Below are 24,025 nucleotides of genomic sequence, written 5' to 3' on the forward strand. Positions count from 1 at the left end.
TTTACGCTGCCTTGCAACCTATTTACCACGTCATATTAATGACGTGGCGTTAAATTTACGTCAGTTTTGCGATGTCTTTGTGACTTCATATAATTAAGGCTTACGAATTATAGTTTTACAGAGTTTTATCAGTATTATATTATACTGTCGTCACAACGACGACAATTTCACGTCAGTCAACTGTCAAAAATAAGATTTTTTTTTTGCTCAAATGGAAGACATCGAGAGAATTCATTATCTAGACTTCAGAAAGGCGTAATAATTGTCGTTTGTTTGACGTATTACTAAATAAGCAAAGAAAACAGACGCTACTTAGACGTCTCAACCTAAGGCCAAAAAGTCGTATTATTGTTTGAAGACATCTAAAAGACGTTATATTTGTGACGTCTTTCTGACGCCTGGTTGGTTATACAAAGATATCGTAAAGACGTGTAAATTACTAATTGAATGTCTCATAAACGAAAATAACAGGCAGATACAATTGCATCATATAAACATTTCAAACTGACGTGAATATGTCGTATTTTTGCTCAAATGGAAGTTGTCCCAAAGATGTCATTGGTGGTCATTAGAGTCGTCTTAATGATGTGTAAAACACAATTCTAAAGACAAGATGTACTTCAGAATAATGTCATGAGCACGTCATCTCACGTCAATTCATGCCTTTTTGATGTATATTGGTAAAGAAAACAAGAAAGATGTCTGAAAGACGCCTTTTTCAGGAAAAATAAACAAGGAAAATGGACGTGATTTTGATGTCATTTTTAGATCGTGGCCGGTTAAGGTCTAATAAAGTGCATGTGAGCACCTTAAGACAACCATGATACAAATCTGGTTCCTAGCTAACATTTGGACGTTTTCTAAACGTTCTTGAAACGTTCCAAGTTCGTTATTTGGACGTTTTGTCAAAACGTTGTCAGAAGGTCATTTTTCTGGAAGGTTTTTCGACGTATTTATAACGTTTCAATTGGACGTTATAAAAACGTTTCATAAACGTAAAAAATAACAATTAAAAACCTTACTGTACATGATTTTTAAGGACGACAGAAAAACGTTTGGACGTTATAGACATTCAGATAACTTTTGAAAGCCCTCTAGATCGTTTAAAAACGTTTTAAGAACGTTCAAAAAGTCTTGTGACCCGTTCCAGAACCTTGTTTGATTTTTGGCTAACGAACCTTCGGAATAACGAACCCTATTTCATTTTCGAATAAACGAGCCTTTGGAATAGCAAACCCTATTTTATTTTCGGACTAACCAACCTTCGGAATAACGTCACAAATGTCCGGATTAACGAACCTTTCTTGATTTTCGGGTTAACAAACCTCTAGGTATAGGGGGATTTGTGTGTTTCGGATATTCGTTATTCCTAACATAAAAAAAACGGTAGGCCTATGTTAATCCGAACATATTTGGCGCTATTCCGCAGGTTCGTTATTCTGAAGGTTCGTTCATCCGAAAAAAAAAAAAATATAGGGTTCGCTTTCCGAAGGCTTGTTTTTTCGAAACTGAAATAGGGTTCGTTATTCTGAAGGTTCGCTAATCCGGAAATAAAATATAGGGTTCGTTATTCCGAAGGTTCGTTGATCCGACAATGAAATAGGGTCCGTAACGAACCTTCGGAATAACGAGCTTTGTTTTATTTTCGGATTAACGAACCTTCGGAATAACGAATCTTCGTAATAACGAACCTTCGGAATAACGAACCTTCGGAATAAAGAACCTTTGGAATAACGAATCTTCGGAATAACGAACCTTCGGAATACTCACCTCAATAACGAACTGTAACCATCATAATGGGTGATATCATCGTTCAAACTTGTAGTTATCAGTTTCCTATGAATGCATTTTATAAAAGCTCGTAAGTAGCCTCTGTGACTCTGAACTGATGCTCGTTACTCCAACTAAATGAAAAGATCTTATATTGGCTAATATCTGGCAAATTGATTTTCATTTGGTTATCGATTACCATTATTAAAAATAAGTGCAATTATTTTGTGCCACATAACACATTACAAAACGATCGTTTCAAATCTCTTCTACAAATGTGTTTAATTGAGAATCGGAGCTGGTGGGTTGGATTTTTTTTTTTCTCTCTCTCACATAGTAGACATAATGGTTATGCTGATATTGATAAACTTCATACTGGTAAACTTCTTTCACAGCTCTAATATCTCATCACTTTTTATGTGTACGATACTGCACGACTTCGAGACGACAAATCACTCATGGCTTCCTTTTTCGGGTGTCGGTCGACAACAAATGGTTTATACACATTTAAAGTCATGAACCCACCTGGGAATCTGATACCAGTTAAAGCCAGGTGTTTGTTTCTATAATATATCGATCATCATGAAGTTCATAAAAAGTTGCGAGTATAACAAGAACTCGAGTTTTGAAGCGCGCTCGGTAACCAGCTATTTTGTACGTGTGAATGCGGCTAGTTTATTTATTTATTTTATCTATCTATTTATCTACTTATTTATTTATTTCTAATCTTTTGTCAGGGTATAGCCCATTCACCAATAAATATTGGTCTTCCATGGAGCCCTGAATGATGAACATATGTACATTAAATAGCAAAAGGTATATACAGAAGATGACATAATTATACAGTGTAGATACATACCAGCATATTGTACATTGCAAAGTAACATAAAAAAGTACATGCCACAGCAAGAGTTCACCAGAATGCCGAAATAACAATTAAAACCGCTATTATACAGGAATGTTAAGCTAGCCCAGAATAAATTTCGTGTGTTACTTTAATACAAATAACAACTTTGCTTAAACAATCTCTTAAATGAATATATGGAAGAAGCCGATCTAATTGAATGATCTAGCCTGTTCCATTCATGGAGGATACGATTGGGCTGCACTTGTGACAATCAGAGCGAAATCTTGGCACATGTAGATTTCCACTGTCTATTAGCCTTGTATATGATGTTCATGTACATCACTAGGCTTAACTAAGTGCACCTGAAGGTACGAAGGTGCTAAGTTATGGACGCACTGGCGACTGAACTCAAAACGTCGTGTCATCCATTTAAGACTTTTGAATAAATCAGCTAGTAATCATACAAAAACAAACAAACAAACAAACAAAAAATCAGTGTTTTGATATTCAATCGTTTCTCTTAATCAATTCAATAAAGGGTGCTAGGCCATATACTGTGGGCATTGGAGGGAGGGATCGAGTATAGGAATGTATTGCCAGTCGCAATGCTTATTTAGACTGAGGATAATGATGAAGATGCTGAAAACTTTGAAAGAGATTTCGTGAAGTTGTTGTTGATGGATTGATGACATGAAAAAAAATATTGATAGTGGTGGAAGATTCATTGCTTGTGGTGATATGTATACGATGGTAATACGAGTGATAATCGTAGTGATGATGATAAGATGAAATGATAGTAATGATGTTTATGGTCGTGCATGGTAATCCAACAAAAGCAATGATGGTATAGTGATGATTGGTTAATATATCAAGTGGTACCGTTGTACACATCAAGACTTGAACTGGTATCAACTGGAACTTCAACTCGTATTAACTTATAATAGACCAGTAGCCTTCATTTGGTATCAACTGGTACAAAATGACACTTGAACTGGGGGGTGTTTCATGAAACGTTTTTCCGACAACTGTTAAAAGCTACTGAAATCCTTGCGTCTGATTGGCTGATAGCAAATTTGTCGGTGAATACCTCCGACGAACTCGTTGATGAAACGCCCCCCCCCCCCCCTGGTATCAACTAGTATACCATGCAGTAAAACTTTAACCGACAGAAACTGTTACCAACTGGTACAGTGAGGCTTGAACTGGTATTACAACTGGCCATCAGTAGACTTTTACTGGTTTCAACTGGTATAAACTCGTACCAGTATGTTTAAACTGGTATCAACTGGTACCAGTACGTCTTCAACTGGTTTCAATTAGAATTGCTCATTTTGTTAATGGAAAGTTAGAGTTACCTTGCTGGTTTCAACTGGAACCAGTTAAAACCAGTTAAGACCAGTTAAAACCAGTAACGACCAGTGAAAGTTTGAGGAAAAATCGGACAATCAAAAGTTATTCGTTTTTATATTTTGGTGTTGTAATCACTTAATAAAGAGACTACTAGAGACCATGACGTCTTTAGTGGACAACAATGTAAAGAAAATATGAAGAGAATTCCACACCAAAAAAAAAATCAATAAAATTACACATTCCCTCACTTAATTGATACTGACATAATTTATGTTGAGGGTAGTAATCATTCCCCCTACTTTCTGAAAGTGGTTAATCAAATGCTCTTCCATTACTCAAGAAAAGTGAAAACATGTTTGTTTTCTTTATATTTCTTTATGTTGTTGCCCACCCCTGATGTCATGCAGCCAGTGGTTCCAACATCAAAACGTTAAAAATTTATAACTTTTGCATTGATTGCCCGCTTTTCCTTAAACTTTCAGTGATGTGTTCTACTAATGTTGCTGCTTTCACTCAATCCACATTTCTTTTTGGGTTTTGGTTTCCTTCAATGGTGGTAGAGGTGACGATGGTACGTGATGAGAAGGACTATAGGGTTGGCAATGATAAAGTGAAAATCAAAAAAAAAAAATATTGATAGAGCAATTCAAACCGTGATACTAGAACAATTTTGTACATGTATGGACTGGGAAAATGAATAGAATTTGTTGGAAATAGCACATCTTTTGATTTTTGGCCGATCCAAAATGCCCTTTTAAAGCTGATTAAATTAAACTATTTATAGAGAGATTATCGATCAAAATCGATGATTACTATAGCTCCCCCCCCCCCACAGTTTCTCTTCCCTCCCCCATCTTCATCTTGGATGTTATATTATTGAGAATGTAATCATATATCTTGATATACATGAACCTGAACTAAAAAGGAGCCTATACTACGGCTTTCTGAATCATCGTGAAGTCGGAGGATAAACCCAAATTAACCCAGTAGTTCATCCATGTTACCCAAGACCCAATGCCCACTTTGAATCTGATTTTGTGGGGCTTAATAAACATGATCAATGTTGATAACAATAGCAATGCTGCAGCTGTTGGCCTAAATATGATACTCTGATTATAATTTATTCCAAGCTTCAATACGATTTCCAATTTACTTTTTGCAAGATATTGATTTTAATTTAGTCCAAGCTTCAATTAGATTTCCAATTTACTTTTTGCAAGATATTGATTTTAATCTATTCCAAGCTTCAATTAGATTTCAAATTTACTTTTTGCAAGATATTGATGACAACGTCGAGTTTGCATGCATCCTAGAAACGCAAGTCTTGCGAGATACAGGAAAAGTGTCAGCAGACGGCGAACAAAACCACAGAAATACCACGTAAGCTAAAGCAAAGGCGAACGCGATGCCGATGACATGTGAAGTGGAAACCACGCACACACACACACAAACACACACAAACACACAAACACACGCATCACATACCCATATACCCATAAACCCGTTGTTATGTTTCTGTTTGAAGGACGGCGTCCCATTCTCACATTGTAATTCGATTCTGTAGTTAGCAGACGACCCTGCCAGTGGTACTGTAGATATACAGTACAAACTCAACGCCTAGTACCTCCTTGGCCTTACCATGGAGCTACGAAACTGCCCAAGTCATGCGGAAGTCCACGCACATGCGTACAAAAACCAACTTGTTCACCGATAGTCTTTGCTCAAGTGACACAATTGGCAATTTCGACGCGTTAGGGTTACGGAAAAAAAAAATCGCTCCCCGGCTGGTATGAGACGCTGCGACTTGTCTAGCCTTTTGTCAAGGCCCTCTCGCTGTATGGTGAAGAGAGCCCAGCTGAGTGGGGTTGCGCGAGGTACGTGATGAGAAGGACTATAGGGTTGGCAATAGGGTTGACTATAGGGTTGGCGCTCGGCTGGGCTCGCTTCGCTCGCCCATTACAGCGAGAGGGCCTTGACAAAAGGCTACGACTTGTCCGGCCTGCATGTGGGTGTACAAGGCCACCCAGCTCACGGCGAGCGTGCAGCACTCGCACGAGCCAGCAAAATCCGCAGAATTTCCAGTCATAAATCGGAACGACCGGCAATGAGAATAGAGATAACGATCGCAACGCTTCGTTGAGCCGCTGAATAGCCCTGAGAGGGTATTTCAGGTTTATCCCTCACATGGTACTTGCTTGGACTGATAATTAACTAAGTTTATTTGTGCTTTTTGAGACATTTGGCTTGGCATACACTCCAGCCTCGAAACGGACCTTCCCAGATACTGCTAACTATTCCACAGCTTGATGCAGGATCGTTTTGCCCTCGTCGGTGTCCTGTACGGTGCTTTTCGTTCTGGTGATATGTTACAGTGTTGATTGAAATGACGTTGTTCGTACGCGGCATTTTGTTTTCTTAGTTGCAAGGATATGAGTATTATTTACAGCAGGACGCGACTGGTAATGTCTCTCACACAGACATGCAGACTTTGGGCTCGATCGTTCCTTCAGTCCACAACTGGCAAGGCCATGCTGCTGAGATTTTACTACATCAATTGCATAATACTTCATTCTTGTTTCTCGATAGAATATTGTATGCATTGAGCTGTTTGTATCGTGACCTCACCTCTTTGTCTGCGTCAATGAGCTTTTACTCTGACAGACGTATTAAAGCCAGGATTATAAAATTCTGAATTTGACTTTTCGTTTGATCAGAAATTGCTGGTTTAATAAGTCCATCGTGCAATGAATGAAACGTATATTTCTTGTACTTTTGTGTGTCCACTTTTTGTTGCTTGTAAGAACTGATGAATTCTTTCAGTCGGGATGACTAAAATATTTTGTATCATCCCTGATTTCACTGTCTGTGCTCTCATGAGAGGCTGTGGCCAATTCGTAACTGCATTGTTTCCCCATCGTGAAACCTAAATGCAGCAACAAATTCATATGTCATATCTACGTTATGAGATCTTTCTGAGGATGGTTCAGCATAACTTTGTTTCTCTACTTTGTGTTCTGATCCAACCTTTGTCAGTGCTTGGGGTTACCACTTGAGCCCTTCCACAAAGAAACAACATGGCTACTTATCAAGACTCTCTGGAGGGTTTCACGTTTGATACAGAGGCAAGGAGTAATGATGAAACTCTACCATTACTGTCAAGGGGGAAATACAACAAAGGTAACTTGGAACACTCGGCAATTTCAAACTTGATTCGTTGTCCATTTTAAACTTTGCCGTTTCCATCGACTCGAGGACAATGAGCATCAAATTCAAACAAGTGGTTGATATTTCTGACATATCATTGTAGATTAAGTGAATTACACGGTTAAACAAGCATGTTTAAAGTTCAATGTCTGGATTCATTCTTTACCTCGTGTAAGAAATTGTGATTTTACCAAAAGTTTTCTATTTTCTCATTTTGGAGAAATTAGAACATTGATACTCAAGAGGTGTAATCAGTGGAACCCCTAGAGCTAAATTAACCTGCATAAGTAAAGCGAATATCCAAAGTTGGTGTTTGCATCGTATAAATATTATGCATTTGAGGAGAAATAAACAGTTTAGCAGGAACTGACGCAAATTGCAGCAAATTTCGCCGCAAAGAAGATCTGCATATTCCTACGTTGCATTTGGTGGGTGCTGTTCGTTATTCCGAAGGTTCGCTATTCCGAAGGTTCGTTATTCCGAAGGTTCGTTATTCCGGAGATTCATTAATCCGAAAATGAAATTCGGAATAACGAACCTTCGGAATAATGAGCTGTAACCCATTTGGCATGTGAATCAAAGTATGACCAGGGAGGTGTTATAGAAGGAGAAGAAACTATATTGAGAATCTCTCTTTTCTCCCAATGCTCCGTGCCGCCGAGAAGTTATGCACTCTATCTCTACTCTGTTTCTCTACCGAAGGACCACAACCAATTCCAGAAATCTTAATATGGAGCTGTCGATATACGTACTACATGATGTGACATCACGAAAATTGCCCGGACTTCGCCCTTGATTTATAACAAGGAGATAAAAAAATGTAAATAATTGTTCCGTGCAAGATTACCACCAACTTTCGCACTGTATTTTAATATTTCCTCTGAAACATAGCTTAAAATTGTTAAATCAAGAACCTCATGGAAGAGCGGCTTGGAGAATGGAACATCAAAGACAGTGAAATGCTAAATTTTTAATTGTGTTATAGAACCTACGCATAAATTTGCACAAACTGCAAAGAAATTCCACTCCTTCTCTAACACCTTTCTGGTATTAACAAGGAAGTTCAGGAGCTAGAGTTCTAACTGGCTACAAGTATTCAAACAGCTGTGAGTTTTCTATGGATGCATGAAAGAATTCAGCGGGTGCATATGATTCTTTGATATTCATTGTTTGAAGCCGTTATCTTCATTGGGCGATCTGAAGAATGATTTTGAACTCCAATTCGATATCGGGTATATTGTGATTGTTTATTCATCAAATTACATTAACTTTCCCCTAATGATAAGACATAACATAATGAGACAACTACGTCCTGCAATATCTGCAAAAGTGTAAATCAGAGATGTAGGGAAAGTGTTTGAAAAAATACCCTCCTTTAAAGCTGATAATATCACTTTTCTGCTTGATTCAGACGATTGATATCGTATATTCTTCGAATATAAGTCTTTACGAATTGATAATAGCAGATTAGTGCCCGGGCACGCCCACTAGAATAATTTTAATTCCTATTTTATCAATCTTGCGCAATCTATATTCGTGCATTTCAGTGTATTTACCATTATGTGTAGCTCATCTTCTTGAGTAGGGATGGCAAAAGTAATTTACAATCATAAAGGCATATCCTTAGATATTGGATGGCCATCATACGTGTGTATTTTAGTTTGACAAAAGGATGACCGTCTTATTCAACTTTGTTTCGTTTACCTTCTCTGCATTATCGTTTGAAAGCTGAAAATGTCAGATCTGACCCGTCACCTGTTGGAACATCAATGCCAATTCCTGTAAGACAGTAAAGATGTCGAATGAATTGATCATTACATTGATTGAAATAATCATTTTCATTTCTTTACTTCACCGAAGAATTTATAATGTAACATAATACCACCGTTGCAGTTTGATTTAGGTATATCAGACTACGTGTACTGAAGTTTTATGAGCAGCCATCTTAAAAAAGAGATATTGTTACAGTCACATTGTTCTTCGGCTAAAGAGAGAGAGAAGAAACACTATTTTTTCCCTCCCTCTGTCTTCCTCTCCTTTCTCTCCAACTCCTTTATAAAGCAGGTTCTCTCTCGGTGCTATGTTCCGCTCGATACTCAGTTTGCTATGTGGTCTTCCTTGGCTTCGTCGTATCTTTCATGGGCAGAGTTAACATGAGTGTCGCCATCACGGCCATGGTTAACAGCAGCTACAGCAGCTCTTACGACGCAATGAACACATCCGCAGAAATCTGTCCATTACCACCAGACGAAATCAATCAAACAAATGTTGAAAATAATGTAAGCACGACAACATTAGACTCTTGCGTATGTTTATATTTCTTTCTGTGGTACTTTATTTGTTACTAATAATCCTTTAAATGATATAACATATGGCTTGCAACTTATTGACATAACATTCATCTTTGATAGTGAAGTACTTTTTGTCGTCATGTCTGTAAATACGTGAATGTCAGCATTTCTCAGTAATATGTAATATAGTTGTACCGTATTTGCTTAGTCTAAGGCCCCGTTTTAACAGAACCTTTCAAATTAGATTTACCGCGACAACATCTGGGTAGCGTCCGGGTAATGTGTTATTTCACCCTGCGTGTTAAAACGGTCCTCGCAAAGTGTTGCTCGAAGTGTCGCAGTAACTTTTGCTAAATTCTATCCTAGCCAGATGATTAATCGACGATACCCTGACGTTACCGCGACATTACCGTGACATTACCCCGACAACCCTTCTATTAGAACGCAACTGAGCCAACATACCTTTGATACACTCAACGCGCATGCGCAACATTGCAGACAGAGAATGATTGACACGCCGCACTTCAATCATGTGCATGGATTGTAACCATTGATCTTTATGACGTTTAGATCAGTAATTGTAACCACGTTCTTTTATGTGCACAATCTAGAACAATAAGCGGCGCTGGCCGGTATTAGGCGGGGTATATAGTCGCGTCCATGAAAACCTACCAGGAGAAGGTTTTTGGTGTTTGTCTGTTAAAGCGGTACCCTTCTCGCTCTCTCCTGTGGTTTATCGCCCGAGGCGAGGAATTGTAAGAGCTGTAAAAACAGGGCTTATGATTCTGTAATTTTGTTCACTTTCCTGCTTTTTTTCCCTGTTCAAGGGGCTACAACTTAGCTGATTGCATTTCTATCAACAGATTCACTATCGACTAAATATTGATCAATGTAATATTTGTATTCTTTTAACACTTTACAAAATAACAATGCATGAATACATGAAATACAATGGAATTCATGAAAGCTTCAAACAATCAGCAGACGGTGGAGTTGTATTGGGTTGTTGTGGGCTATTTTTGCTGATGGAAGAGAAACATTGACACAAATATATGTGAACATAATCATAATAAAGTCTAGAAATGTTAAAACTCAATTCATCACAAATAAAGGATCTCACTATGATCATGTAACAGTAGTCGTATTAACTTATTGGACCTACTTTTTGAGACAGCCGCTTTCAGGTAATTACGACACATGTAATGAAACTCGTTTCAAGCAGTGTATGATGAGCACATTCAAGATTGTATAACGAAAAAAAAAGACGAAGCAATGCCTGATCACTTGTCTTAGTAGTAAACGGCTGTATCAGTACGTCACTTCCCATGCTTGCAGGTATGACATCATCAACTAAAAAATTGATTGATTGTGAACATTGTCATGTTTACAACTACATGAAAATCTAATATTTGAGATGTGAAAAAGCAATATGTATCTTGTAAAATTGTTCATTTTCATTCGTCCAAAAGACTTAATTTGTTCATCAGTCAAGAAAGAATAAGATAGGCCCTACTGATTTTACCTTTTTTGTATGTCTTTTAATTTGTGGTTAATGCAACGAATTGCCTTATGCCATTGGTTGATTTCTAAGTGTACGTTCTTTGAAGAGTCGAAAATAAGTGAGTGAATACATGCATGTAGATAAACTTCCACTCACTCGATGACGAGGCTGACGAAGTGATGAATCGACAATCTGGTTTACGACGCCATTAAGTTTCTGTTTACATGGTCGATTAACGACCTGAAGCTCCTAGTCTGCCCACCGATCGAGTTATCATGATATTGCTTTTAATTTGCGTAAATTTGCAACATGAAATCGTTATCAGCTTTGCCTTGGATAAAGTTTACGAATCACCACGGTAAAACAGGGAATGTTATCCGATCAGCACTTTCTGTTGTGTTCAAACCACAATTCCTTCTCATCTTACTAAAGTATATTATATATTCGTTTATCATTGTAGTTTATTTATCTATTTATCTATTTATTTATTTATTTATACTTATTGAATTTCTGATATCATTTAGGGCGTATAGATGTTTATTCCCTTCTTCAATATTTTTTGTCGCCCGGGCTTTCTAAATTATTGTCATCTCTTTAGACGGGAATCATGCTCATATCTTCATGTTTATTCGTCGTTTGTGTCATTATACTTTATACAGCAAGGGGAGTTCCCATGGGATGCACACACGCAAGAATTGGTCCTTTCTGCTTTCTTCTATGGAGTGCCTATCCTCATGATACCGCTTGGGATCCTGTGTGACAGGTATTCTAGAGCTTCACCCTGGGTCTATGGACTAGGAATACTCCTCTCTTCTATTTGTACCCTGTTTACACCGCTTGCTGCATACAGCGGCGTGGGCACACTCTTCGTTGTCCGCTTCCTTGGCGGATTGGCAGAGGTTTGTTTTCCTTAGTCTCTGAACTTTCTTCCTAATATAAAGAATCGTATCCACTATAATAATATGGAACCCCTAACCTTTGTTACAGTGTTTGCTTTTATCAAATTGACAGTCAACAAAAATCTCTCCAGATCTAGTCTTCCAAAATGTATGTGGTGGGGGGGGGGGGGGGGGAGGGATTCATTCAGTGATTTTGAATATGATTTCTTCCATACAGCATCAAGGTCATACATTTCAAGTTCTTAAAATGTTTCAGAGCGATGTTAATCGATCAAACTATTGAAATCGGTCTGATTTATAAAGCGTGATTGAACCTATGTATGATAGCATTCTCTGGATAACGAATCTAGTCTGACGTAAAAAAAAACAAATAAATAAAATATGTATGCATCATTCATTATAATTTGACAGTTGAAGTTTCAAAAGCGTTACCAGCTGTTGATCTGATGTGGTAATTGATAAGGATTTTATAGGGTTAGATTTGTGCTAGGCATGGCATGGTTTATGTCATCATTATTTAGCAACAGTAATTTGAACATTAAGAATCAAACACTATAAGTCCATTAATCAATATCAAGCAATTAAAAACACGCGCGCGCGCACACACACACACACACACACACACACAACCACCCCAACATCAATTGCCAGGAGCTCCGCTACATTATCACAGATATTTACACCATAATACGGTAATGTCAAAACAACTTCCATAATCAAAATGTAATAAAAGAAAAGACAATACAAGTATGATCAATCACGGATATTTTTTTTTTCTGTAATCCGTATCGTTTATTGCAAAAACTCATATCCATCATTTATAGCATAAACACATCAGACATCCAATTATTTCTGAACTGGAAAACTGTTCAAATCAACCAAAGTAAATAGCCAATTCCTGCACAATCTATGATTTTTATGTCCTTTATAAAAGTGTGCATTGCTTAGTCGAGCACATTTTTAAAGAATTTTTGGTGTCACATGATACGAGAGACTTTTAGGTATACAAGTCAACTTAAAAATATAAAATTCGATAATGATTTGTATTTGGGATCACTTTAAGTGATTCTGCGGCTTTTTTTTTTGGGGGGGGGGCACCTTTTACAAAAGTGAGCAAAAATCACTTTTATATCCATCATTAAATATCATAAACTCTTCAGACATTCAATCATTTCTACAAAGCGGATAGCAATTTCCTGAGCAACCAACTTTTCAATTCCTTTACAAAAGTGGGCCGTGCTCAAAGCATAAAACATCTTCAGAGTTTTTGGTGTCATATATGAAAAAATACTAAAAGCTATCCATGTTTGTAAAAAAAAAAATCCATAAGAATTTGTATTTGATGCCAGTTTAAAATTTATCTCTCTTTTTTTTTCCCTTTGGGACACCCTGTAGAACAAATGGTGGTATTGGGGGCTTTTGCAAACACATACCAAGTGACATGTGTCAGGTACCATGTCATTATATGTGACTAATATTGAAATGTACTTAGGAATGCTGGTATTTTCCTCATAACAAAAAGAAACATAACGAAACAAACACAATCATTTGAAAGATATAGAAATGGAAATTGTGTTTACGGCGCAACTCATTCAACTGTAAAGTAGATCCTTTTGAAGAAGTGATTCCATGTCACTTCAAATTAGAAATGATGCAATATCAACAACAGTCTTGAAATTAATGACAACTTCTTTCGACAAATTGTGATGTTTCCTATAAGTCAACGTTAGTTTGATGTAATATCGTGATTGCTCCACAGAGTGGCACCTACCCGGCCATCTTCTCACTGATGTCTCGCTGGTCGCCCGTTGACGATCGTAGTAGACTCATGGCAATTTCTTTTTCAGGTAGGGCCTATTGCCTGTTGCCCGTTGAGAGACGTATCAGCAGAATTAATATCACATTTAGACTGTGTTCATACCAGGAGACTTCTATTCATGCAACATTTCATGAAGTGGGGAAAGTTGTTACACCAATTGAAGGAATCTTAAATACATCACACTATTGTGTACTTGTGGAGAGTCTCCACGAATTAATACAATACATGCCTTGCATACGCATACTGGTGGAGATATTCGCATATAGGTACAACTGAACAAAAAAAAAACGCATTTGGCAACAGAGACCCCATAAAATCAATGTTAAATAGTGGAAGAGATATTTTCAAAACTATGAGGATTTCTCAGCGTAAATATTTCGTATCTGTTAAAACATGCGAGATCGCTAGTGTAAAAACTTGTTTATTTCTATCAAAAGTGGAAAAAATATTCAGTATGCATGTAAGTATCTACGGGTGTTATATTATTCTGTCGTAACAATTTTTGTAAACAATAATTTTATACGCTAAGATCAAACGCGTGCAGATGTCTGGGTATATGATTCTACTTGCCACTTTGAAATTTATGGTTATTCGAAATTTTCGTGTTTTGCGTTTGAATGACAATAGCGTACATAATTATTTACAGATATATTTACAAGTATAAGTGTACTAGGTAAAAGAGGGATAAATGAAAATAGAAAATTAATTTCGCTGATTTTTTTCACTGAATTTTAACTGGTAATAATGACTGTAATGTCATGTTCTTCCTTTTTGAGTTAGATTAACCAAGTCGCGATGTAAATACACAATTATGTGTAAACAATAATAATGTTGGTGTATATCTTTATTTTCTGCAGGTATATCAGTTGGGCAGGTGCTTGGTCCACCGATCTCTGGCATTATTTCATCATCGACTTTTCTGGGCGGATGGCCTGCTTCGTTTTACCTATGCGGTGGGCACTTCCCTCGTTGTTTGTAGTCTTTATGAACAAATTTGGAGGCATAGTTCTGCATGTTGCCTCTCTTCATTGATATATTAAAATAATATATGCGTATTTTATAATGCAAACACAAAATTGCTGTGGTTATTACTAAACATTATATGCAAATCATAAATACAAGAACATTTTTAACTAAATACGCATTATACGACTTGCTGAACATCGCTTTTCAGGGCTGTACACTCTTTAATCTTTTATGAAAGAGGGTGAGATCGATGTCACAAGTCCTCAATGATAACAACAACAAAAAAAAAAAGAGCAGGGGAAAGATGTTCCTTCCACGTTTGGAACTTTTCTAAAATTGTATGTCCAAGCTCCAGTTGGGTGCGCTCTAAAGGGATGGTATAGGTTTGGTTGAAATGGGAGATTCAGGTTTTAACCCTTCCGAGATAATGACAAACCACTTTTGAAATGTTAAAAGGCATACACTTTTAAGAGGACTTTAAAGTTTATTTAATGACAATCAGTTTTGAAATAGATGAGATGTCAAGACAACAACAACAACAACAAACAAACAAACAAACAAAGGGGTCCTAATAAAAGGTGGGTCCCAACTTTCAGTAGGACCTTTTTTCTTTTTGGATATCTTAGCCATTTCAAAATCGGTTTTCTTCAATAATCTTTGAATTCCCCGTAAAATTGTATGCATGTTCATATTTCACAAGTGATTTCTCGTTAACTCACAAGAAAAAAGTTGGAAGCCTGAACCCCATCTCAAAAAGTACTATATCATCCTTTTGAGATATTTCCATAGGGGATCATGCAGTTGCAGAAATTTCGAGTAAGCACGGTCATGATGGTATTGAACACAAGTTTGGTAATTATGTTTATTGCACCACATCTGATATCGTATTTCGTATCTGACAGAAAATAATGGAAGGAGAAGATCGGCAATAACTGTAGATATAAGTAGATAAACAAACATTCTCGGCGCCAAGGAAATAAATGCCCAAATCCATCGTATTTAATGGTGCTTGTGCAAACAGTGACGTGGATCGTATATAGTCCATGGGCCAGGCCAGATATTGGTACCATCTGAGGTGGCAATACCTTTTTGGTGTCATTTTGTTTGTCGGGCATAGATATGCTTATCAAGCTATGATAGCATTTCCAAATGAGTAGCTTAGTCATAATAAATGAATTTTAAACCAACTTGGTCTCGTTGTTATATCCCTGTACTTCTGAATCGAGACCAACCGCTATACAAAGAAGAGCGCTGTCTTTTGTATGTTCACAGGTGTTCTGTTGTAAACGCGGTGCGCTTAGTCTTTATTCAAGGCAGCGAAGGGAATATCCAAGGGTTATGATGTCCACAGCGCTTAGTCTAATATTCAAGACGGCGAAGGGAATATCCAAAGCTTATAGTACAGTGTATATCCCTTTATCTAAAAACAACAACAACAACAAAGCAATTTCTCGTGAATTTTAGCGTATTTTCCAATTATTTATCATTTTCCGGTGAAAACGCTACAGTGAAAACGCTAATACCACGCCAATGTCGCTTTATTTCCATCCAACAATGAAAGGTTACGCAAAAACAATGTACCGGTACACTACACTACATTATAATTACTAATGTTGTAAATGAACAGAGTGATTTTTGTTTAAAACTGATGTATTTGTTAAGAGGGTGGTATAAAAACAGTATAGATAATCCCTTTTATTAGGAACTTTAGATATGATAACGGTACATTGGTCTAGATAAAGACTAAGCGCACCGCGTGACAGCTGTGGACATCATAACCCTTGGATATTCCCTTCGCTACCTTGAATAAAGACTAAGCGCACCGCGTTTACAAAAGAACACCTGTGGACATACAGAAGGCAGTGCTCGTATTTTGTATAGCGGTTAGTTTCGATTCAGAAGTATAGGGATATAAAAACGAGACCAAATTGGTTTAAAATTCATTTATTATGACTAAGCTACTCATTTGGAAATGCTATCATAGCTTGATAAGCGTATCTATGTCCGACAAACAAAATGACACCAAAAAGGTTTTGCCACCTCGGGTGGTACCAACAACCCATTTTTCGGGTCTTGGCCCATGGACTAATAGGTCTCTTGTACTTGTCCAGGGGTGGGTTGCTACTCAGAGAGGCTGACTGTTGTTCAAACACAGTATATGTGGTGACAAAAATATATAAAATATCACGTGACATAAATCATAGATTAACTAAATGAATGAACTTGCATGTTTCTGTGATATTAATGTGACGATCAAAAGACATGGCGAGGGAACATGCAAGTTATGCTGAGTCGAGGGGAAGGCGCATTCCAATGTCTTTTGTTAAACATTTCAGTACTTTAGCAATGATTGACATATGAGGTCATCTGAGGAATATTGTTTTGGAAGGATTTTTTTGTGGGCGTTCCCAAGTAATCTGAAGAAAAATAGAATTAAAAAATCGTTAAAAATATATGGTATGTTTCTAGATATTCGTTTCACCGCAAAAGTGATGTTGAGGGTATCATAAATCAACACAAATCAACATGTATTTGGATTTCAGGGGCCCTTTAAATCTTTTTTATAAAGTAAATCGCTAATGCGTGTTTCTGCGTGTTTAGTAGCATTTAACAGAAAAGCAACTTCAATCTTTTACTGATTTTACTTCCCTTTTCCTGTTCTCTGCACACGATAAAGTTGTGTCTTTTGTCAAAGCAAATTAGAAATACCTGCGATAGAGCGCATAACTTCTTGGCAGCATGAAGCATGGGTACAAAGGAGAGATTCTAGTTTCTTTTCCTTCTTTAACACCTCCCTAGTTTCAGTATTTTGGCTGTGTACACAATTACTTTTTTTCGCACACACACACACACACACACACACACACAAAATCGGGTACATGGAAGCTGATAAGCGTCACGTTGGCGAGTGTGATACGGAGTAGTTATGGACAGAGTAGCTTCTTTTGAACAAATTCTACGCAAATTCAGAGAAACATATTAATAATTTAGTTTAGAGATTAAATTATGAAAGGAGGTCAGCCAAAGTGGCTTCGTATGACAGTCTCGAAATCAGACCGTTATATGATGGTGACGTCAACCTTGAACATATTTTTACCAGTGACATAGGATTCCTTTTTCTTAATTCAGAAATAGTGCCGTTCAAATTTTCCGCAAAGAGGTCAGCACGTGTTGAAATGTAAAATTAGTAACATTCCGACACGTTAATATAAGTAATGTTTCGAAACAACGACCTAACATGACAATTTCGAAAAATACATGCTAAAAGTACGAAAAAAAAACACCCTAAACTGCGTGAATTCGCAGACACTCCCAGACAAAATCCTGTAGTTCTATTGCATCACGCAGTTTTGATCTACCCTACCCTATTCTTCTAAGAGCAAAATTAAAAAAAACTACAAGTACCTTGTGATAATATTACTAAATTGAATTTCAAGATTTGATATTTTTGTATCAAAAGGTATTTGTGGAGTGTTATGGTTCATCCTCTGGAGTGTGACGGTATACGACTCGCCGATGTCTCACCCACGGATTTCTCAACAGGAGAGGGAATATATACTGGCAAAATTACACCTCCCTAACAAGGTGCGATGACTCGTGTAAGCGAATGAGTTTATGAATCGCTCTGTGTGCTCTGATTCTCTGTGTATGCACGTTTCAATCGTTTAAATAACATTTTTGTTTTTGGCTTGTTTATGTATGTTTGCTTTGCTTGGATAGACAGCTGTACTATCGAGGACTGATTCATGAACAGAGCATTTAGGAATGACGTTAACCGCTGCCATTCGTACATATCCACATGGATGTGCCTTAAACACATCACATAGAGGCAGGCAAATTGCTGGTCAAAATAATTCTCTATCTGCGCAAATGACTCTTTTGGGGAGCGAAGATTGCCGTATATGAAAGGCGAAGAAAAATTTGAAAAATGACAATTTCCGCTGAAAAAAAAATCTGATTTTATTCCACGTATAAGCAAAACACAAAATGAATTCACTGAAGTTTGGAACATAATTGGTAATGATTAACACACAACAATACAGCTGTTGATGCGACAATCATAGATATAGAATGCCGGTTTTAAAGTAAACAAATGTATCAAAGCTATAATAGACACAATCTCTAGGCATACATCGTTGAATACATGACATAATAGTAAGGGAAACAGAAATTAAAGTGCCTCTCCAATAATCTAAATCTTACTACTTTTAGTGGGAAAAACCTATTGAACAGCAAATAAGCGAGTGCGGGAAAGAGAGAGAATAGAGGCAGCCTGGGAGAAATAAGATAATGAAAGCCTCATATTATAGAGGAATATAAACGCACGTACATGGGAGTACGTGCGTGAACATAATTCGCACATAGACAGTACACCGTACAGATATCAAACATCATTCAACTGAATTTTGCTGTATCAAAAAATAAAGAAACTTAAAGACACAGAGTTTTGACACGTTATGGGGATTGAAGTGAAAGGCCTATATGAATTCTGATAATCTATCAAAAATAGTTCTTCAATTGCTGGGCACATTACATATCATTACAAAATACTAAAACTTGAGTTTACCAGTCTGTCAGAAATACGAAAGGAACCTATACAGAACAGCAACAAATCTGATATTTCATTATCATGACAAGAAACAGAAGTTTCATGTCCTCATTTGACACAAAATACAAGTTGCTTGTACATTAAATGTCATTAACAATAATGGAATACAGATTACTTCCCTGACATTCGAAAAGAAGTGGATACTGAGGTTTTGAATAAAAGAAATACAAACCACAAATGTGAATGCTAGTGACCATAAACAATATCGAGATCTCAATGCTCAAATCATTACAGAATTAGACCATATCTCATGCAGATACAGACATTAACTATTGTGAAAGCATCAGAAATTGCACCATGATGAAGCTTGTTGACAATGATTATATTAGAAAAAATAATGAAAATGATAACAATCAGGGCAGTTTCCTCTGGGTTAGCACTGTTCTCTCAGAACAACTCACTATTATTACCCTATTGCTAGATACCCATTTTACACGTGGGTCAAAAGAGACATTTTGAACAAAACATTTTTGTAAGAAAGCACCTGGCAGATATAAAAATCAGCGACTTTTGCTTATTATGTCCAAATCGCTCCCAAACATGCAACATGTTCTCCCACCACTGTGGCTTCATTTTCGTGCCTTATATTGCCTGTTTTGACAAATGCTAAAAATGTGGACCTGCATAGCAAGTCGTGTGATATGCTATTTGATAACTGCTTCTTGCCCTTTGGCAAAGGCAAACATTCTTGTTAAATATCCTCGTCTTATCTGTAGAAAAGGTCACTGGAGCAATACCCGTGGAAATCCATACTGACGTCTGTACCACTCCTAGCTGCTACTGTAGGTGATTTCTCTCTCATTTGGACTTTGTACCTTACCACTACCAATCTACCCATCTTCCTTACAGAGGCTTTACGCTTCAATGTTTCCAAGGTTTGTCGAGAATTCACCATTTTCAGTCTTTCTTTCGATCCATGAGGTTACCAACCAAATACATCAAGATTTTTTTTCCAACCTACAAGGACAATTTTTAGGACATGCTTACACGAGCTTTGACTCTGATTAAACAAGAGGGATATTAATTTTGCTTGACAAGCAGCACAAGGCGCAAGGGAAATAGTGGAAAACAACAAGAGATGTTTACTCCAGTTTGATAATACATCAGGTTAGATGGCATAACAAACAGATTATACCTTATGTAGTCCCCTTCATTTCCAAACACTATCGCTTTTCCATTCTCTTTTAGAAGTTCTTCTTACAGGCCTATGGTAACTCCATCATGTTCTGTCAATATAATAGGTGCGTTGTGGTTGTGTGCCAATAAGTTTAGATTCCTTCGCTTTTAATTCTCAATCGCAACCCCAAAGGCTGGGATCCTGTCATCTCTGCCCTACTTGATCCTAGCTCTATGTATCATTATTGGAGGTGTGCTTGCTGATGCTATCCTTGCCAGTGATCGAGTCAGCCTGACAACGACGAGAAAAATCATGAGCACACTTGGTAGGTCATGATCGTTTCTTCATGATCGTTTCTTCGTGATCGACCAAATGTATAGTACTTCTTATCCAAAAAAAAGAAGAAGAAATATTGACTTACAACAGGTATCATTTGCACGGTCAGCCTTTAAAGACATCTTATAACTTGCATGTGTGAGATGGATTGTAATTAACCAGAGTCTTGTGCGCAGAAGCATGTCTGGCTAACGGGATAGCTGAAGAAGTTTCATCACCAGATTGTTGACGAATAATGTAAGACTAGCCACTATATGTGAATGAATGGTCTGTGTCAAATCTGTCGCTTATCTCTCGTCTGTTTTATCTTTTATCCTCTTGTACCAAATACTACTATAAGAGATAGAAAACGATAATGTGCCACAAGCTGGGCTATAGTACATTTTTCGGATAACTCAAGAAAACATTTGTCGTGGTGGATCTATTGTGATATTTTCCCGAGGCCTAGCCAATGCTGAGTAACCATTATTTTCTTCATTATCACGCTTTCTTCTAATTAAACTAAAGGAATGTTGCCAACAAGCCTTTTTGTGGTGCTCGTAGGGTACGTCGGTTGCAATGCCACTCTCGCTATCACCTTTCTCTCCCTTGGCGTCGGTTTCACTGGCCTGTCCTACTCCGGCGTGTCACTAACCCCGATGGAATTTGCGCCGCCGTATTCTGGGTTAACGTCAGCTGTTGTAAATACGGTTGCAGCAGCAAGTGGATTTATTGTACCACTTGTCATTGGGGTCTATACAAGAAATCAAGCAAGTAAAATCTACAAACTTCTTTTTCCTCATTTCAGTGAACAACGTAGTGTCTAATGTATGTACCATGTGTGACATTTGTAATACACAAATTTGGAGCAACAAGATTTTTTAAAACAAAATCTGCAAAAATCGAGGTTTAGTTTCCAAGGAAGGCCTGAAAATTGTCATTCTGGGTAAATTGGTTGCTCTGGGATTTTCGGAGTTTTCTGACAGAGATATTCTTATCAAAGCTGAAGTCGGCTTTTGGAAAGCAAATGTGAAGTATGAGTAGTGCTTTCTGAAATGTGTGTAGACCCGTTCATATCTTACACTGATTTCCTATGTATTGCATCAATTTCAATTGATATGATTGTGCGCATGGAATTCCTGCAGAAATAAGATTGATAATCCCTTCATTGAAGTCATTACGGAGTTTGAATTCCACTGAATCTCACAGACAATACAACATAGGGCCTAGATGATTTTAATACACTTGAATAGACCATGAATCGCAAGCAAGGTTTGTTTGTTTTTGTTTTTGTTTTTTGGTTATTTGGTTTTTTTTGTGTGTTTCTTTTTTTGCTTTGTCAAAGGTCAAGGTCAACTCCTCAAAATGTCAATACTTCCCTCACATATATGTAATGCCTGCATGATTTTTCTTGAAACGTGATATATACAGTGTACATGTATTACCCAATAGAGATTCTCTGGGAACTTTCTTGCCAAAAGGTAAAAGGTCAAATGTCAAGTGAAAGTGCTAAATTTTACTTCTTCCTCCATATTTCGAAAGTGACTTAAGGTATCATCATGAAACTTAGTACAGTACATATCTATGCATGTTCTACCTGACAGCTTCTCTTGGGAACTTTAGGGTCATAAAGTCAAAGGTCAAAGGCCAGGTTTAAATGCTAATATTTTACCATTTAATACTGAAATTACACGTCTTCTCCATACCTTAATTACTCAATGCATAAACTTATAAAAGGGTCAAAAGTCAAGTAAAAATCCTCAAATTCCCAAATATACTTGCACTCTTAGACAATTTAGTCATTTATCCAATTAAACCTAGTTCAAGGAAAGTGATTATTCAGCACATTTGTGACAAATCTGTCGTTTTAATATTTTGCCAATTATGTGAAACTATCATCCCACATTGTCAAGACATATAAGACTATAAACCTACTAGTATTAGGAGAACCATTGCAGAGGCACACCAGTCGCCATAGCGACATTTCTAGTTTCAAAAGTCGCAATCCTACTTTGATGGGTCAAGTATGTCCTGGTTTAATTAGTACATGCACTAAGATATTCCAGTTTCAGGCTAAAAACTAGTTCATAATTCTACCTTTTAATAGCTTAGAAAAATACCTTTCGAATTGTATAATTTATGCAAGGGCACATCGACAAAATAGTACAGTTCAAACATCGTAACTGTTATTTGCCTTTACGAAAAATGCAATTTTTGACAAAAATCGAGCTTTAATCAAAATATAATAGAATTTTTTCCTTCTTCTCATCATAGAGAGTGGACATGTTTGTGTAACAAAATTGACAGTGCGAAATTGCGACCATTTATATATAAGATGTGAGATGGATGAGAAGTGAAGAGGAGGCCTCATGAGCACTGCGGGGAGGGAACCTCTTGAGTACCCCAGAGGTGCTCATGGGTGAGAGTGCCTTGTGAGACGGAGCCCCATAGTACAAAGTACGTTAAAAATTTGCAAATCTAACAGTAATAAAGTTTAGACAAATATCTGATGTTATTAGTCACTTCGTCGCTAACAGGCATCGCAATTACCCGGTATCCCTTCTTTGCAGGCTGATCTCAGCGGCTGGCGCACCGTGTTTTGGATCACATTTGGCGTGTCATTTGGTGGCTGGGTCTTCTTCATGGCATTTGGAACCTCGAAAGTTCAGCCGTGGGCAGAGAATGACGATGATACGGCGGATTTCAGGTCTTCAGCAAACAGAAATGAACTAAAGGGAGAAACGAGACAATAGCATACTTATTGCCACGTACAGAACAATAATGTCCTACTTGAATGAAGTTTCCATTGTTGTGGAACCACCTGCCTGGTATTCCTTGTTAACAAAGAATGTTTATGTATGTTTCTTTATGTGTGTGCTTGTTCTGCATTGAAAATTGTAAAATTCATTATATATGTCATCAAAACATCACCCCATAAAAATCGTAATTGTCCACTTTTTCACAAGAACGTATTCTAATAACAAGCCTCAAAATGTTCTGGAAAACTGAAGATAAAAATATAAGTCAAATTCATGCAAACTTGCAAGCGTTAGACGTTTTGTCCTATCATATGCTAAGTTTGTTACATGAATTGAATATAATAATACGTGTGTGCGGAGGCGGGGTTAAGACGTGCTAAGTTTAGACGAGCGTACTCAAAAGCGTTTCATATATTATTCAAATATTTTCTAAATTAACATATTGAACTCAGTTCATGTGTTGAGCTCCATACTCAAATGTTATGCAACAAATGCATAACATGTGTCACTGGCAGAATATCCAAATATCCAAATAGTAGCCACTGGCTCTGGCTCGATCGCCTGTACAAGATCTGCGA

At 37.3% G+C, this 24,025-nt stretch overlaps 1 protein-coding gene across 7 annotated transcripts; it reads left to right on the plus strand.

Annotated features, from left to right (window-relative positions):
- Positions 1 to 6,133: 6,133 nt before the first annotated feature.
- Positions 6,134 to 22,419, plus strand: LOC139722637 (sialin-like). 7 transcript variants are annotated; one of them, XR_011710295.1, is made up of 10 exons: positions 6,134 to 6,305; positions 7,001 to 7,144; positions 9,233 to 9,450; positions 11,623 to 11,862; positions 13,622 to 13,709; positions 14,539 to 14,634; positions 18,108 to 18,232; positions 20,106 to 20,131; positions 20,566 to 20,698; positions 21,253 to 21,332. XR_011710295.1 is itself a non-coding variant. In XM_071633929.1 (10 exons), exons 2-10 carry the CDS (start codon positions 7,042 to 7,044, stop codon positions 21,513 to 21,515), a joined length of 1,425 nt encoding a protein of 474 aa, XP_071490030.1. In that variant the 5' UTR covers positions 6,134 to 6,325; positions 7,001 to 7,041; the 3' UTR covers positions 21,516 to 22,419. The 7 variants fall into 7 exon arrangements, 6 of the variants coding, with proteins under 6 accessions (XP_071490030.1, XP_071490029.1, XP_071490028.1 ...); XM_071633929.1 differs by having other exon boundaries at positions 6,134 to 6,325; positions 19,973 to 20,131; positions 21,253 to 22,419; XM_071633928.1 differs by having other exon boundaries at positions 6,134 to 6,310; positions 19,973 to 20,131; positions 21,253 to 22,419.
- The last annotated feature ends 1,606 nt before the right edge of the window (positions 22,420 to 24,025 follow it).

This window comes from Diadema antillarum, unplaced genomic scaffold (assembly GCF_040938485.1).
Source record: "Diadema antillarum isolate AM-2024a unplaced genomic scaffold, OU_Dant_1.0 scf00000168, whole genome shotgun sequence".
Taxonomy (NCBI): domain Eukaryota; kingdom Metazoa; phylum Echinodermata; class Echinoidea; order Diadematoida; family Diadematidae; genus Diadema; species Diadema antillarum.